General features: G+C 45.6%; 1 protein-coding gene across 6 annotated transcripts in view; it reads right to left on the reverse strand.

Moving 5' to 3' along the window:
• The window catches only part of DENND3 (DENN domain containing 3), a 49,495-nt gene that overhangs the window by 22,726 nt on the left and 8,255 nt on the right, over window positions 1–18,514 (reverse strand). For all 6 annotated transcript variants that reach the window (XR_014529071.1, XR_014529072.1, XR_014529073.1 and 3 more), the window contains 8 exons: window positions 17,192–17,307; window positions 16,016–16,155; window positions 15,104–15,215; window positions 12,233–12,352; window positions 10,365–10,583; window positions 6,288–6,409; window positions 5,058–5,213; window positions 1,727–1,823 (listed from right to left, as the gene is read on the reverse strand). Coding sequence is in view for 3 of the 6 variants with exons in the window: in XM_083516545.1 (XP_083372671.1) it covers window positions 1,727–1,823; window positions 5,058–5,213; window positions 6,288–6,409; window positions 10,365–10,583; window positions 12,233–12,352; window positions 15,104–15,215; window positions 16,016–16,155; window positions 17,192–17,307 (1,082 nt within the window). In the remaining 3 variants the exon portion in view is untranslated. The remainder of the gene's footprint in view (window positions 1–1,726; window positions 1,824–5,057; window positions 5,214–6,287; window positions 6,410–10,364; window positions 10,584–12,232; window positions 12,353–15,103; window positions 15,216–16,015; window positions 16,156–17,191; window positions 17,308–18,514) is intronic.

Raw genomic sequence — 18,514 nt, forward strand, 5'->3', positions numbered from 1 at the left:
AGGCTCTGTGGTTTAACCCACAGCGCCACCCGCATCCCATATATATATACATATATATGCAGCTTTCAAATCTCCTTCCTGGGGAGAGTATTCCACAAGCCACTGCAGAAAGGGCCCGGTTCTCGTGTTGCCACCCTCCAGACCTCTCACAGAGGAGGCAGACAAAGAAGGGCCTCAGTTGATGATCACAGGGTCCGGGTGGGTTCATGTGAGGAGAAGCCGCCTGGGAGCTATTGCGGTCACATAGAGCAAATTGCAAAAGTTCAACCAGGACGTGACAGCAGCCAGATTTGCCTTCTCCAAGAAGAGGCAAAGCTGGCACACTGGCCAAAATTGTGGAAAAGGAACACAGGGACGTGATCGTAAACGGACAGAGCTGTTACGCTTTTTCGATGCAAGGGCTGAAAAACTGAAAGGAGGGGGGTGGGAATTCCTTCTTTTCTAATTTTCTGTTTATTCTCTATGTGACTTTTTAGCTGCGTTCATCCACTAGGTGGCATGTTATTGACATGGGATATTAGCTTCACAAGGGTTGCCGTCATCACTGACAGCCTCGCCAGAACTTCATCACAACAATTTCACTTCTGGGATGCTGACGAGACACCTTGCAAACTCTTGTTATCCATTTCCAAAACAACGCTGGTGGCTTATGTTCAACGGATGACCAGGACCTATGGCGTTGAGGGATGGGGAAGAGGTGGGGGTATTTGGATCTGAGACTCAAGCTCCAAGGAGGTCCCTCAAATTTGGACCCTTGTCGGACACTTGTCCTCACACACTTGAGACCGAAGTGTGACAATCTCACAGCTTAGAATGGCATGTTTAAACAAATAACTGATACAGATTTAGTCATGTTAAAAGAGATTTAACTGATATAGATTTAGTCATGCTTGAGTTTTTGTTCTCGTGTTAATCCAAACCTAGCCTCCCCCACCCCCTTCAGAATCAGGAGCAGAAAGACTGGAGATCTCCCCTCTTGTTTTATATTTATGGTCTTTCATTTCCCCACATTCTCCTCACAACAACCCTGTGGGGTAGGTATTTGGGGCCAAACCCAGTGTTTGGCCCAAGATCTTGCAGCGAACGTCATGGCTGCATGGTGTCCCAGATCCTAGACCGAGTAATATCCCACCACTTCATTTCATAATCTGGGAAGTAGGCCTAAAAGTGAATGTACAGACCGGGGGGAAATGATCTTTTCCCATAGGTCTGGAAGGCTGAGGAAGCCCCTATTATAGGTTGTGGGTGGCAACTTTTAACAGTTTACTAACGCTGCCTAATTCATCCTTCTGGGCCCCACAAATTCACCCTACCAGGTCCAGGGTCCACCAGCTACCACTGAGGTATTCATGGCAGTTTCCTGGTCCTTGGCAACAGATGTCATAGTCCAGGCTCTTCCAGGGCAGAAGAAGGACTCAGGGAACTGGCCTTTCCAGTGGTTTTAGTCAAGGTTCTCCCATTACATAATGCTATGCCAAAAGGTGACATCCTTCTTTCAACCGTTCTGCACAGGTAAGACCAAAGGACATATGACAAGATGAATGAATAAACAGCTAGAAGCTAACTGGCTTTTTTTTAAAAAAATACATCATTGAATTCATGTACTTCCCATAAAAGAACACTTGTGAAGGAAAGCTACAGGCCACATCCAAAATACCCGAATTCTTTAAAACTCTGCTTATAATATTGAGTGACAAAATGATACAAATCAGTTCTGAAGATTTACCTTTTTGTAAAACTGCTGGTCGCACACTGCTCTCGTTTTCATAAATTCCTCACTATTAAATACTCTGTGCTCATAATTCAGATGATCTTTCACCTCCCTATTGGTAAAACAAAATTATCAAAATCAATAATGAACAAAGGTCCTTATTAATTGTGCTCAGTTCTTTAGGTGGAATCATTAAACCCACGCTCCCCCCCCCTTAATTCTATTGTAACCTGCAAATCTTCAGCAACACATCTAATACAGCACAGAGCATCCACCACATATAAATGACACAGGAAAAAGGCTTGTGTCATGGAAGTGTACAAGTTAGGGGTGGAGAAGGAATTTGTCTGGATCACTTTTCACAGAATCATAGAAGTGTAGAGCTCGGATCCTAACCCCCACGACTTGGGGCTTGAACCCACAGTCCTGAGATTAAGAGTCTCCTGCTGGACTGACTGAGCTATCTCAGGGGACCAAACTGGCCTGACACTCCCTAACTTGCTTGTGGATCAGAACACAGCTCCCAATCGGACAGGACACTTCGGCACATTTTGAAATGCATTTCAGAGCGCAGAACGTGCACACACAAATAGGTTTAGGAAACTGATACACATGAAGGATCACTCTTGTGTATAATAGCTGAAGCCAAAGACTGATGTCCTGCAAATCAGTCTAACCCCTTTTTAAAGCCATCTGCCCCGGTGGCTATTACAGCAAGATGGTCTGCAAGCAATACCTTATTGTTAATTATTGCAAACACACACATCCCGATTCGCGAGCAACAAACGCTTCGCATTTGTATTTTTCTTGGTCCTGGAGTCTGGCGCATAAAGCAGTAGAAGAAAGGAAAGACACTACTGGAAAAGAAGAACAAAGGGAAAGTTGGAAGAAAAGGACGAAACAAAAATCTCAAGCCCACTGACAGAACATTGACTGGCTTTAGCACTGTAACACTTTACCTCTTCATAGAAAGCATTGGCTCAAATATTTATGAAAGCAGCAATAATTTCCCCTGAGTGTTGGTATGCCTGACTATGGTGCTAGGGGTACCAATTCTGTGCAGTGAATTAATATTGCAGTTTTGAAAAAGACATCCCTAGCGTTCCCCCCCCCCCCAGATTCCAAATTCTAATTCTTTCCACACCGCCTCATCTTCTTCCACCAAAACTCCACTGATTTTTCAGCAGAATCATGTCTGCACTGAAGTGACCATTAAAAACAACTCAAGCGCATTTCTAGCTCTCACTGGAAGCAAACTATGGTCAGCAACCTATGCAACCCCATAGTTAACACTGGAAAGGGATGGGGAGGAACTGAGCAGGAGAAGAGAGAATACAAACTTGTAGGATGCTCTCATTTATTTTAACCACAGTTAAGATTAGCAAGGCATCAGGAAATGTCACAGCTGCATGAGTACAAAGGCAAATGTCAAATGAGTGCCAAAATTCAGGTGGACCGTTAACCTTATTTAGGCACAGTTAACCCCCCCCCCCAGAGCAGATGGGGGAAAGGAAGTCCTGCTACATGAATGGACCTCGTTCCATGCACACGTCAACTTAGTTGAAGCCCATCCAATAGGTCTATTCAAAGTAAAACTTATTTGAATTCCACCCTCAGTCGCCACATTACAATGAATTCACACAGAGTCAACTGGCAACAGCCAAAAACCCACTTGAAAGCTCAGCATAAAAAAAGTCCTTTGCTACAAGCATGTAATCCCTTTCTCTTAACAATGATTCTGTCCTCAAGACTAAGTCCTAGAAGCTTGGGGAGCTTCATAACATTACTCACTGAATTGTTTGCAGTGCCCCCCCCTCCAACCAGCCGCAAGTCTGATGAGTAATACGATGCACTTTCCAGCCGGGCAGCTTAAAAGTACACCTAACGTAAATTAGGGTAATTAACATTCACTATGAAGTTAAAAGGGACGTGGGTGGCGCTGTGGGTTAAACCACAGAGCCTAGGACTTGCCGATCAGAAGGACGGTGGTTTGAATCCCCGCGACGGGGTGAGCTCCCGTTGTTCAGTCCCTGCTCCTGCCCACCTAGCAGTTCAAAAGCAAGTCAAAGTGCAAGAAGATAAATAGGTACCACTCCGGCGGGAAGGTAAACAGCGTTTCCATGCGCTGCTCTGGTTCACCAGAAGTGGCTTAGTCATGCTGGCCACATGACCCGGAAGCTGTACGCCGGCTCCCTTGGCCAAAAAAGTGAGATGAGCGCCGCAACCCCAGAGTTGGTCACAACTGGACCTAATGGTCAGGGCTCCCTTTACCTTTACCTCTATGAAGTTAAAAGGAGCCCTGGCGCATCAGAATGGAAGCCCATTTAGTCCAGCATCTTGCTCTCACAACAGCCACCCATCTTCTTTCTTCTTTGGCGATCACTTGTAGCCTAGTAAGACTGTCTTCCCTAAACACGGTTTTAACAATGAGTCCGTAAGTGACTGTGGAGGCCAATTCTGGATCCACACGTCTTTCCACAGTGGGGACATTGGTTTCCAGGCCGGATTTGATCATGGTGAGGGTTTGCCACATGTGCCTTCCTCTTAGCACGTTTCTCCCTTGCATCCTGAGTTCGAGTGTCTTCAAAGTCCACCTTTGGTAAAGGCTGTTCTCCAATTGGAGCGCTCGCAGACAAGTGTTTCCCAATTGTTGGTGTTTATACTACATTTTTTAGATTTGCCTTGAGACAGCCTTTAAACCTCTTTTGTTGACCGCCAGCATTACGCTTTCCATTTTTAAGTTGGGAATAGAGTAGTTGCTTTGGAAGACAATCATCAGGCATCCGCACAACATGACCAGTCCAACGAAGTTGATGTTGAAGAATCATTGCTTCAACACTGGTGATCTTTGCTTCTTCCAGTACACTGACCTTAGTTCGCCTGTCTTCCCAAGTGATGTGTAAGATTTTTCGGAGACAAAATGGAATATTTCCAGGAGTCGGCGTTTATAAGTGGTCCATGTTTCACAGGCATACAGCAAGCTTGGTAGTACAATAGCTTTGTAAACAAGCATTTCGGTTTACCTGCGAATGTCCCGGTCCTCAAACACTCTGCACTTCAGTCAGGAGAAAGCTGCACTCGCAGAGCTCAGGCGATGCTGGATTTCGGCATCAATGTCGGCCCTTGTGGAAAGACAACAGCTGGAGCCAACCCTATGCCCAGGAGAAACACTGCCATAACTGAGCCTCAGATTCAACGCCTCATTTATTTCTTCACTGAATCGAGGGACTCTTCGCTTTAGTACAGAAGGGAGCAGGAGATGCTCAGAGACACAGAGAGAGAGAGAAAGTGCAAATGCTTTGAGTTCCAGAATCATGCGCTGTGCAAGGGTTATTTCAGCACCTACCTAAAGATATTGACTATTAACTGCAGAGTAATCTGTTGAATTTCAGAATTGAGCCTCTGCTGCCAAATCCTCCTTCGCAGCTGAACTTCACCAAGGTCTGTGCAGGAAGCACGGTGGGAGAGCTCCAGGTCATAGTGCAGCTGAAGATTTTCAACCCTGCAGGGGGGAAAAGAACACGTTAACTCCCTAAAATTTAAATCAAATCCACCCAGGGTGGGGGGAGTCTGAGGATTCCACTCCCCGTCCAAGAGAGATGTGGCGGGATGCCAGGACAGGCATTTTCTCAAGAGTCAAAAACTCACCCAGCGCCCAGGGATGGAGGAAAGGGAGAAGCAGAGTGGAATGGCTTCAGGGCATCCTTTGAAAACAAGGGCCTTAAGCTATGCCTGTCTCGACAAGCAATCAGACTTAAGAGAGAATTTGGAGTATATGTGGGGGAATTTGCTCAACCAGTCAGGTGTCAGTATGCAAGAGAAAATGGGATTAGGTGTATTATAGAAGACAAAGGGACGCGGGTGGCGCTGTGGGCTAAACCACACAGCCTAGGACTTGCCGATGAGAAGGTCGGCGGTTCGAATCCCAACAACAGGATGAGCTCCTGTTGCTCGGTCCCTGCTCCTGCCAACCTAGCAGTTCGAAAGCACGTCAAAGTGCAAGTAGATAAATAGGTACCGCTCCGGCGGGAAGGTAAACAGCATTTCCATACGCTGCTCTGGTTTTGCCAGAAGCGGCTTAGTCATGCTGGCCACATGACCCAGAAGCTGTACGCCGGCTCCCTCGGCCAATAAAGTGAGATGAGCGCCGCAACCCCAGAGTCGGCCACGACTGGACCTAATGGTCAGGGGTCCCTTTACCTTTACCTAGAAGACAAACTCTTTATCTTACTGGATCATGCGCCATTATCAGAATTTTGCAGTTCAAAGTTTTTGGGTGTTTATTTCAGAAAACCCATCAACAATCTCTGTGCGTGTATTTGGGTGAATGGCATAACTTAATTAACACACACCACTTCCCCCCATTCAGGCGCCCTGTTGCCCCCCACCCCAGGTCCCTCAATCCACCAAAGGAATCCATCTTTCTAATCGCACTGGATGAAGATAAGTTCAGCCCCCGCGCAACTCACTACCTCACACCCCTTCGCCAAGCAGGAGAATGAACAGGTGCACAAAAATCGCACTGTGTGTCTTTGCCAAACAATTTAATTTTTTCATCCTTAGCATTTATTTCTACCTTGCTATGAAGATTTTTGCCGCCTCCAGTGGGATATCTGGAATTTCAGTCTCCTCTTCCGATGACTGGGATTGCGCGATATCGCCATTGTCGATGTTAATTAGAATTAAGTCGTCGGCTTCCTTTTTATTTGAGAGACAGACAGGTTCATCATTTAAAACAATATGGATTAAGCAGGAAGAAGTAATGCAAAATGCAAGCTATGACACTATTAACAATGGAATAACTGAATACCACCCATAAGATGCAATTAAAATTGAGTTTCACTCAAAAGTAGAACTATTGAAATTAATGAACCTGATTTTGTGAATCTCAGTGGGTCTACCCTGAGCAATGCTTAGCTGAATACGACACGATGTATCTCACTTAACGTGGGCAGAATTCAATGCAGCACTTAGGAGATTGTTTTGTGCAGTCATTTTTGCTTGGCCAAAGAGATGCTCTCCCCTTTCCTCCTTCTGTACACTGTTCTGGGGGTTCTTCTCAACCCCCCAGAATGAATTAGCGGGCAATACAGTAAGGAAGGGGAGGGAATAAGCCCTGCTGCGCTGGCATGCTCTGGCTTCTGAAAATGAAGCCAGGTAGTTGAATCCAGCCCCGTATGAATAAAAATACAGTGGTGCCTCGCAAGACGAAATTAATTCGTTCCGCAAGTCTCTTCGTCTTGCGGTTTTTTCGTCTTGCGATGCACGGTTTCCCATAGGAATGCATTGAAAATCAATTAATGCGTTCCTAGGGAAACCGCCTTCGGACCAGGTCCGGGGACAGTCTGTCCCCGGACCTCTTCTGAAGGCTGGGGGGGGGGGGAGACAAGGGCTTTTCTTCCCACCCCCAGCATTTTAAAAAACCCTGGGACAGCGGAAGACTTCTCCGCTATCTGGGCGATCTTAAAATGCTGGCGGGCCGCATTTTAAAATCGCCCCGGGACAGCGGAGGACTTCTCCGCTGTCCGGGGCGATTTAAAAGCCCCTGGGAAGGCAGGCAGGGGGGACAAAGACTTTCGCCCCCCGCCCGCCTTCAGAAGGTGTTCCCGCCCCCCCCCCGCCCGGCTTCGCTGCAGCGCTACGAAGCCCAGCGGCTGGGGCAGGTGTTCCAGCCCCCCCACCCCGCTTTGGAGCAGCGTTCCGAAGCGGGGTGGCTGGGGCAGGTGTTCCCGCCCCCCCACCCCGCTTTGGAGCAGCGTTCCGAAGCGGGGTGGCTGGGGCAGGTGTTCCCGCCCCCCCCTCCGCCTGGCTTCGCAGCAGCGCTACGAAGCCCGGCGGCTGGGGCAGATGTTCCCGCCCCCCCACCCCGCTTCGGAGCAGCGTTCCGAAGCGGGGTGGCTGGGGCAGGTGTTCCCGCCCCCCCGCCCGGCTTCGCAGCAGCGCTACGAGGCCCGGCGGCTGGGGCAGGTGTTCCCGCCCCCCCCCCCCGCTTCGGAGCAGCGTTCCGAAGCGGGGTGGCTGGGGCAGGTGTTCCCGCCCCGACCGGCTTCGCAGCAGCGGGAGAAGCGATCTCCCGCAGCCGCTTGCTTCAAAAGAGGTCCGGGACCTCTTTTGAAGCAAGCGGCTGCGGGGAGAAGCGCAGCCGCTTGCTTCAAAAGAGGTCCGGGGGCAGCGGCCCCCAGACCTCTTTTGAAGCAAGGGGCGGTGGGGAGAAGCGATCTCCCCGCAGCCGCTTGCTTCAAAAGAGGTCCGGGACCTCTTTTGAAGCAAGCGGCTGCGGAGAGAAGCGATCTCCCCGCAGCCGCTTGCTTCAAAAGAGGTCCGGGGGCAGCGGGAAGCGCTTCCCGCTGCCCCCGGACCTCTTTTGAAGCAAGGGGCGGTGGGGAGAAGCGATCTCCCCGCCGCCCCTTGCTTCAAAAGAGAAGACCCGCTGTCCCCGGGGCAAGCTTCGTTTTGCGAAGCAAGCCCATAGGGAAATTCGTCTTGCGAGGCAACTCGAAAACGAAAAAACCTTTCGTTTTGCGAGTTTTTCGTCTCGCGAGGCGTTCGTCTTGCGGGGTACCACTGTACGTAGGTTTCAAATTTTTGGTCACAGAGCAGGGTAGATAAAAATCAATAATAATTTTTTAAAATTGAATTTTTTAAAATTGGATTTTTTAAAATTTAAATTGGATTTTTAAAATAAAATGCTTTTGGAGGAAAAATCTTTCTAAATATAGTTTTCGATTTAAGTTACATTATACTCCAAAGGCTATTCATCAGGAAATAAGGATTTGTTTTAAGTTTTTCATGTGTGCTAAAACTCAGTCTAAGCTGTTTGTTTTTTAATGTTTAACCACATCAGTTAACAAACATGAATATATATGCTATAATGTTATTGTTTTAGTTAAATAAATTGTTATTAAGGAAATGATTATTTTTCTCCTTCCAATAAAGTACAGCAGAAAAATTGTCCAGATATAAACAGTTAACTTATTAAACCTCACAATAATTTCATAATTATCTGCCTATGTATTTCTAATAGTATAACCAAATCAGTAATTTTTGATATAACTGTAAAAACTGCTCTGAAAATTTTTTATTCCAAAAATGAAACCTTCATCTGGTTGTAAATATTAAGATTATACCTGCAAGAATGAGTCTTTCTGTAAAAAAAAAGGGGGGGGATTTAAATCAAGTCTTACTGACAAGTGATTTAAATCATGATTTAAATCGATTTGATTTAAATCAAATCCACCCTGTCACAGAGCAATAATATATGAACAAAAGCATTGATCTTATCTTATCTGTGGATAAAATATTAGAACACAGTTCAAACCGAGGGGAGGAGATCAGTGGTGGAGCACACACTTTGCATGCAAAAAGTCTTGGTTCAACGTCCGGAAACTACAGGAGACGCCCATTTGAAACCCCAAAGAACCACTGCCAGTCCGTGTAGACAGCACTGAACTAGATGGAGCAAATGTCTGACTTCCTGCGTTTCCATCCAGTCTATCTCAGCCTCGCTGGGGAGCCACTTGGACTCGTGTGAAAATATCCTACACAAATCTTCCCATTCCGAAAAGACTGAAGAGTCCTTTCAAATGTGAAGGCTGACAACGGGAGCTGATTCTTTAGAGCACGGCCACAACCCTATAAAACAGGAAATGAGCTAACTCTCAGGGTTCCCTGGAAGATGAACCAGCATTTATAATCCCCTGTGAAAGGGTCTGACCTGAGACTGCACTGGTGGTGGCAGCAATTATGAGAAATGTCAGGGGATTTACAGAGCAATCATGGCAATAGCAGTGCGAGCGAGAGCCAGAATTCAGGAGGTAGGGGCAGTGGCAGAGAGGTTCGTCCTTTGCCACTCGGTTGGTTATCTGGGGTTGCAGCTACAGCACAGCTAAGAAGCAGATTAAATGGGTGCACTACATACATGACGAATATTATTAAATGCGTAATCTCTTCAAAAGGGCCCAGTTATCTATAATACCATGTGTTCGTCTAAACCATTTTCCATTTTTAATTCGTATTAGATAAGCATTAGATAATCCCCAGGGCTAGCTGGCTGAATTGGTCCTACTTGGGCCAGCGAGGAGGCCAGGGGAGAATTAGCTGTGGGGTCTCAGAGTGGGTGATCTTCATAGAAGGGGAGAAGGAGGGAAGAGAAGGGAAATAAAAGATCAGGCTGAATTCAGATTAAAAGCCAGGGGGAATAGCTCTGTCTTACAGGCCCGACGGAAGGAGGTTAAATCCTGAAGGGCCCTAGTCTCATGGGACAGAGCATTCCACCAGACCGGAGCCATCACTGAGAAGGCCCTGGCCCTGGTGGAGGATAGTCTGACTTCCTTACGGCCCGGGACCTCTAAACTATGGTTATTCATGGACCTTAAGGTCTTCTGCAGGGCAGACCAGGAGAGGCGGTCCCGTAAATACATACCTGGAAGTGACATGGATAAGTCATAAGGACATTACTGGAACGTCACTAAAAGGGTGGAATGGAGGTAGAAAAAGGGGTTCACAGGCTTTTTCAATGGGCTTCTGATCCCATGCAAGTGGGCAGTAACCCAGAACGCAACTCCAGCACAAATGTGGAGTTACCTCTACCTCTGAATGCATTTTATAGGTGAGAGAAGCAGAGAAGCATAACTGGAAATGACCCACAGCAGACCTTGCAAACCTCTCCAAAATGATCAATGTGGCATCCCATGAGGAAGGACGTAGGAGCCATGACGAAATCCAACATCTGACGAGACAGAATGGGTACGAAAGTGTGCTGCCACTGAATAGGGTGGATGTACATCATGAAGCACTCGGATATGAGGGTCAGCAATGCCCAGTCAGAGGAAAATAAAACAATCTTCCGCTCTGTTAAAATGCAGGTTATGATCTGGAAAGGGAGGGAAAACAGGCCACCATGAATTCCATATAGGGAGAGCTTCAGCGTAACAGCACCTTATCATTTATTTAACAAATTTTAAGTGCTTGGCATACTTTACAAAAGTAATAGTAATAATAATAATAATAATAATAACAACAACAACAACAACAACAACAACAACAACAACAACAACAATAATAATAAAAATTATTATTTGTACCCCGCCCATCTGGCTGGGTTTCCAACAACAACAACAACAACAACAATAATAATAATAATAATAATAATAATAATAAATTATTATTTGTACCCCGCCCATCTGGCTGGGTTTCCCCAGCCACTCTGGGCGGCTTCCAACAGAACACTAAAATACAATAACCTATTAAACATTAAAAGCTTCCCTAGGCAGGGCTGCCTTCAGATGTCTTCTAAAAGTTTGGTAGTTGTTTTTCTCTTTGACATCTGGTGGAAGGGCGTTCCACAGGGCAGGTGCCACTACCGAGAAGGCCCTCATCTCAGTAACTCTTATTACACCCCGTCTAGCAGAAAGATGGAAGGAGAATTGAACTGGCAACATCCCTCTGACTTCTTACTCTCACTGCCACTATGAGCATTCAGTATTTACGGCGACCCTGTCAAAGCCCTGGTCTCGCTATGGAAAGGCGGGCGAGACTTTGCCTGGTTATGGGGATCGCTGTGTTCCCGTTGTTAAAAGTATGGTATGTCTTCTCGCATGCTCCCTGCCAGAGGCCCATTTCACTCATTCAGAACAAGGGCATTAGGCTGAAATTATTTACAAATGGGATCCTCCTTAATGAGGGTCCTGGTTGCACGTGGGCCCCTAAGGCACCCTCACTGGGAGAGTTGTTGCCGGGAGTGGCCCAAGCCTTAACCGTTGGGCCCCGGGATCATGCCAGGCTGTTTGGGCCAATCAGGGCAGTTGGCGCGATTCCTGGGGCCTATAAAAGCGGCAGCGCGGCGTAACTGGGGTTACTTGCATTCACGCTGCCGAATACCTGTCCTCCCTCCCTAATTTTATGTGCTGCTGCTTTGGCCTTGCTTTGGATTGGGTCCCCTGTCTTGGAGCAGGGGCTGGGTAGGAATTTTTCCATTTGGCAGATTGGATGTAGCCACTTGGTATTCGCCTACCCCCTTAGCAATCGTCACAACTTTGTAAGGTTTGGCGGTGAGGCATTGGCTTATTGAAGTGTGTGGGAGGGGAGGTGCGGCCTTCACCTGCCCCTCCATGAATAAGGGTATTCCAGTAAAGGAATCTGGGGGTCTGGATCTCGTCTGAAGTCCGCTTGAGGGGCTAGGGCCATGCCAGGACCGCAGGAACCCCGGGGTGAGCTTCGTTGGTCTTCACCGATGTTGCTCCCTCGTTTGGTGTTTACCCTTTCAGACTTCCAGCCAGAGAGGCAGGAGTCAGTTATAGTCTGTTGCCAATGCCTAAGCCAACACCGCTCACTTTGCTGTAATCGATAAAGTTGTGGCCTAAATTTTGCCCAATAACTTAAACTAAAATTACGTGTCAGTGTGAAGTTATTTTCAGGGGAAGGGCTTGGGGGCCTCGGAGCGCAAAGTAATTCTGTGCAACTCCCACAAACTATACACGGATCCAGTTTCCACCTGCTTAAAACAAGACAGCCATGCTATACCTGTAACACCTGTTCCGGTTTGAAGCATAGGAAGGGAAGGTGTAGATCCAGATCGATAAGTGGGCTGTCAGGATCCTCCTGAGATGGGAATATTACCTGGAGAGGCTTCGTATTAAATATCTAGGAGGAACAACAGAGGTGGGTGGTCAGCTATTTTTTGTGTCATAACCACAAACTGCAACTACAACATATTTTACAAACAAAAACAGTGAAAACAGGCCTAAGAATCGGGAACAAGAAGACTGCTTTTGCATGCAGAACATTCACAGATCTGCAGTATTATAGCACATTTCTTTGTCCAAATGAACAAGCTTTTGTGTGTTTTTTTTTGCTCATCTACAGGAAGGGACTAAACAAAGCAACCGGAGAATTTGACAATAGATTAAACATATCTGACATCTACTGTGATAATGAGCCGTCTAGTCTAATCCCTTTCTGAGCAAGGAAATGTTAATTCATGTGAGAGGGGGCAGTAAGAGAAAATAACAGTTGCATTACTGAGCGGATGAACCGTGAAAACAAATGCAAATTCTGGTGTTAAGTAAGATGAGATTTAGTTAATAACTCCTGTAGAACTTATATTTATTATTTATTATTTCAAGCACAATCATGAGCAGTTGCAGTACAGGCTCAGATACTATAACACAAACAGAAAACTTACATTAAATTGCATCACTCGGTGAAAAGTTCTCACACAGACTAAAGGTCCTAGGGGAGACTACAGAACTGTTCTGTATTCCCATGATTGCCAAATACTGGAATAAACCCTGAAAACTGTTGTGATCAGATACCTATTGACAAAGGCTCAACCCAGACCCTAGACAGGCTCTAGACGAAGAGAGAGAATGAAGATTGAATGCAAACTCCTACAGTCTGCACTGAAAACAAAAAAACCCAGAAACGCACATTCTTCGATGAATTATGTCATGTCCTGCAAAATAAGGATAACCTCCATTATTCCTCTTTAAAGGTAAAGGGACCCCTGACCATTAGGTCCAGTCGTGACCGACTCTGGGGTTGCGGCGCTCATCTCGCTTTATTGGCTGAGGGAGCCGGCATACAGCTTCTGGGTCATGTGGCCAAACCAGAGCAGTGCACAGAAACACCATTTACCTTCCCGCCAGAGTGGTACCTATTTATCTACTTGCACTTTGACGTCCTTTCGAACTGCTAGGTTGGCAGGAGCAGGGATCGAGCAACGGAAGCTCACCCCATCGCTGGGATTCGAACTGCCGACCTTCTGATCGACAAGCCCTAGGCTCTGTGGTTTAACCCACAGCGCCACTACCGAAAAATCCCAGCGTGGGCAGAAAAACGTTGCAGTCCTAAAAGCAGAGTAGAAATAGAGGTCCTGAAAGACAGGGAACACCCAAGGCAGAAATGTGTAGGACAGGAACAGAACTTGAATGTTCAAACATGGATTACTGCCAAATAGCAGTAAAGAAGAAGGAAAGGCAATTTCCAGCAGGAAAAGCAGAAGATAGGGAGAGCTAAAGCATTCCCTCCCACACACCCCCATTTCCCCCCTGCAACCCCTCCCTCCCCTACAGTCAAAATAACATGGGAGGGAGAGAGGGAATGCAGAGACAAGATGTTCCCAACCATTGTCTCTCCACTGAAACTCCGCTGTCCTATATTATTGCGAATGGCAGGGGTGACCTGAATTTGCAGACACAAGCCTGCTGCTGTCTGGTGTCAAGGCACCGTCATCGTGTAGTTTTCTTGATACGCTGAAAGTGCACCTCTCTTTGACAACTGAGATATGCATTCTAGGACACGCCCTCCCCCCTTCATTCTGTAATCTGTTTTAACTGATTCCCAAAGTGTGTTTTTAAAATTGCTGTAAGCCACTTTCCCTTCCTCTCTTAATTTTTCCCTAGGCCTGCATAATTTTTTTGTTTTTTATACATATTTTGACTGCGTCAGACCAACACGGCTACCTACCTGAGTCTAGAGTAATGTTCCGGTTTGCAGACTTTTTCTGGAAATCAAACATGCTCTGTTTTGACTGGTACGCTTCCAATTTAAGTGCCACACTTCCGTTTTAAGTGTTACACTGAGGTCTGTCTGTTTTTATTATTTATTTTGCATTTTTGCTTCTGCGGCTCTTTTTCGTTTTGTTTTTGTGACTGTGTGTAACCCAGTTCAGCTACTGACTGATTGAATGATTGTATGACTGCAGTACATTGTTTACTGCTTTCATTTTATGGATCAATGGTCTCGTTAGATAGTAAAATTCATGTTAAATTGCTGTTTCAGGGGATGTTTTTAAAAGTCTGGAACAGATTAATCCATTTTGCATTACTTCCTATGAGAAAGCACGCCTTGGTTTTGGAACGCTTTGGTTTTGGAACAGACTTCCGGAACGGATTAAGTTTGAGAACCAAGGTACCACTGTAGACAACAAATTGAAGAGTAAGTTTGGTCTGGAGGGAAAAATGAAGAATGGAGGAGAAGAAGAAGAGTTTGGATTTGATATCCTGCTTTATCACTACCTGAAGGAGTCTCATAGCAGCTAACATTCTCCTTTTCCCTTCCTCCCCCACAACAAACACTCTGTGAGGTGAGTGAGCCTGAGAGACTTCAGAGAAGTGTGACTGGCCCAAGGGTCACCCAGCAGCTGCATGTGGAGGAGCGGGGAAGCAAACCCAGTTCACCAGATTACGAGTCCACCGCTCTTAACCACTACACCATGCTGGCCTAGGGAAAAATAAGAGAGGAAGGGAAAGTGGCCATGAGCCTTTGCTCATCTGAGCACCAGTCATGAACCAAGTTCTTCAGAACAGGGTTATTTTAAGTTCCTTCATTTCCAGACAAACACTAAGGAAGCTAATATACAGCAGAATAAAATGTAGTATCTTGCAAAATTACCAAGTGCAAAGGTCCTGGAGGAGGAGTGGGGATTAAACACAGTCTGGCGGCGAATTCTTTTATATAGTTATCAACATCTAAATCCTTGTAAGACTTCAATTGTGCCAATAAGCTGAAATAATAAAAAAGCAAATAGAAGTGAAGCATATGTCAGTAGAAGGCAAAATTACTTTTAGTAAAATTCTCATTCCTTCAAAGTATGTTTTCTTCTGTACAGTATATATCCACCAACTTACTGCAGTCCTTTTTTGTGTTGTTTTTGGTGCCTGCTAAAAACAGCTTTGCTCCAACAAAATATACTTAGATATATTTTAAAAATATGTGTTTAGATATATATTTTTAAAATGTATCTAAATACGTGCCTTGCTTTCATAAGTTTTTGATGAATATTTTAGTTTGTCTTTAGCTTGAGTAAGCGGTATATAAATTTTGTTAAATAAATCAAAATGCATCACAATATACGTAACTGCAACAGACTAAATCCATGCTTACAACCATCACTAACCTCTGAATAACTGTTGAAAGAAATACATTTTAAGTGCCGTTCTGAACACAGGGAACACAATTAATTTCCACCTATAAGGACACTGATTAATTATAGCACTGCCTGTTGGGGCATACTTTCCTTCCAATTTGCAAACCTACTTGGAAGGACAGTTTTAAAATAAATCGTTTCCTGTTCCACACTGACTGTGAAGACAGAGACCGTTCAAGCAAAATGCTGCAGCGCTGCCTACAAATAGGTGAATCTGCTGCCTTAATTTGGCTTCCTTTGCCTCCCAACAGTTGTAATTGGTCACTAAAAGCTCTCTTACTGTGATATAGAATATTTTGACAGCTTCTGTAACAAATAAAATCACAGCTATGGGGGCACGTTACTGCCATCGAAGTAGCTTAGATCATAATCCTTACCAGGACAGACAGTCTTTGAGGGCATTGAAGTAGGGATACCTAGATATGATGCACACTGCAAATGGCACAAAATATGAAGCAGATCTGGAGCTCTTTGCCGTTTCCCAAGAAGCTTGTCCATTATAGAAGATGTGGGCATCCTGCAAGAAAACTGCGTGTTACTTTTAGGCACTTGTCAAAAAAACTCAGTTTTGGAAAACCAAGAAGCACATTTACAAAATAAAGGACATAATGTTGACTTTAAGAACCGCTCATTTTGCAGTACATATTAGGCACCCAAGACCCATTCTAATTCTACAATAACAACAACAACAACAATTTATTATTTATACCCTGCCCATCTGGTTAACAACAACAACAACAACAACAACAATAATGTTTTTTTATTTATACCCTGCCCATATGGTTGGGTTTCCCCAGCCACTCTGGGTGGCTCCCAACAGTATATTATTATTATTATTATTATTATTATTATTATTATTATTATTATTAGCAATAAATATCAAACATTAAAAACTTCCTTAAACAGGGCTGCCTTCAGATGTCTTCTAAAAGTCAGATAGTTGTATATTTCCTTGACATCTGGTGGGAGGGCATTCCACAGGGCGGGCACCACCACCGAGAAGGCCCTCTGACTGGTTCCCTGTAACTTCACTTCTCGCAGTGAGGAAACAGCCAGAAGGCCCTCAGAGCTTGACCTCAGTGTCAGGGCTGAACGATGGGGGAGGAGACGCTCCTTCAGGTATACTGGGCCGAGGCTGTTTAGGGCTTTAAAGGTCAGCACCAACACTTTGAATTGTGTTCAGAAACGTACTGGGAGCCAACGTAGGTCTTTCAGGGCCAGTGTTATACAGTGTTATATTCTTTGGGGAATTCCCATGTTCGGCTTACAAAAGCCACCCTACAGGTTTATGATCACGTGTTAATAACAAGTTACCTGAGTTGACAAAGTCGAAAGCATTCGCCCTAGATATATCTGTGACTAGAACTCACAATCAAGAACTCTGCTGGGTCTTGCTTCTTCAGAGATCTATGCCCTGAACTGTAAGAACTTAGCAGTAGCTAAAGATACAGACGCTAGATGACTAATTTTAAGAATGGTCAGCATTTGCAAATGATCAGCTCAGCATTTGGGCTTGTCGGATTAGGAGCACAGCAGCAGGGTAAACAACCTACTTGCATAGGCCGGTAATACTGTGCGACAACACCATACGTTCTGTTACCACAGACGTCGGTGAAAACAAGGAAATGGATGCGGTCTTCTGTGGATTCCAACGCTATATTAAATCCTCCTGCAAATGAGATGAACATATTGTAAGGCACAGCGCCAATAAAAGTTAGCAGTAGTGAACACAGTTACGAATTGCCATCTTCAGATGAAGGGCAGTATATAGATTTAATACATAACAACAACAACAACAACAACAACAACAACAGTGCACATATTTGCAGACCCTGAAAACTGGTTCCAGCAGTGAAATTAGGAATCAACTTCCTGGGCAGAGCAATCCAAACAGTTTGTATTTTAAAATGCAAAGCCAACATCGCTTCCAAGAATACACAAGACAGTTCAAGCGGTGTTGTTTGTTTTCCCAAGCTGGGGGAAAAGAAAGGACACAGATCCTTTGGATCCATGGCTTCCTGTGATCTTCACCCGGCACAGATGTTCAACATCTGCACAGACCACTGGCAGAGGTCACAAAGATTGCCACATTGCCAGGGAGCAGCCTCGGAAGGACTCACCTATCTCTCTCTCTCTCTCTCTGCCACGGCCCCTTGGAACACCCTCCCCCCGGGGACCAAAGGATCACAGCCTTAATCAATCAAATTAATTTAGCCTGTTTAAATACCACCCAGAATGGCAGTGGTTTTGCTCTTAAGATTTTCTCAGTACGGCATATTTTTCTCTTGTAGCCGAGATACAGCTTATACTATCTGCATGGGGATGAGAGTTATACACAGTAGCCCAGAATCAGAATAGGAATCATTGGTTAGGTAATCATGTAACCCACCATTAGATTCTAATGCATGATCTATCTATCTATCATCTATAGCTATCATCTCTCTATTTCTCTCTCTCTCTATCCAGTGCTTTCTTTCTGGGGGGGGACGCAGGGGGATGCACACCCATAAACATTTTGTGAATCTTTCTAAAGGTGAAGGTACAGGGACCCCTGACCATTAGGACCAGTCGTGACCAACTCTGGGGTTGCGGCGCTCATCTTGCTTTATTGGCCAAGGGAGCCGGCGTACAGCTTCCGGGTCATGGGGCCAGCATGACAAAGCTGCTTCTGGCGAACCAGAATAGCACACGGAAACACTGTTTACCTTCCCGTTGGAGTGGTACCTATTTATCTACTTTCACTCTGACCTGCTTTCAGACTGCTAGGTTGGCAGGAGCAGGGACCGAGCAATGGGAGCTCACCCCGTCGCGGGGATTCAAACTGCCTACCTTCTGATCGGCTAGTCCTAGGCTCTGTGGTTTAACCCACAGCGCCA

Source organism: Podarcis liolepis (assembly GCF_965112155.1).
Source record: "Podarcis liolepis genome assembly, chromosome: 8".
Lineage (NCBI taxonomy): Eukaryota > Metazoa > Chordata > Lepidosauria > Squamata > Lacertidae > Podarcis > Podarcis liolepis.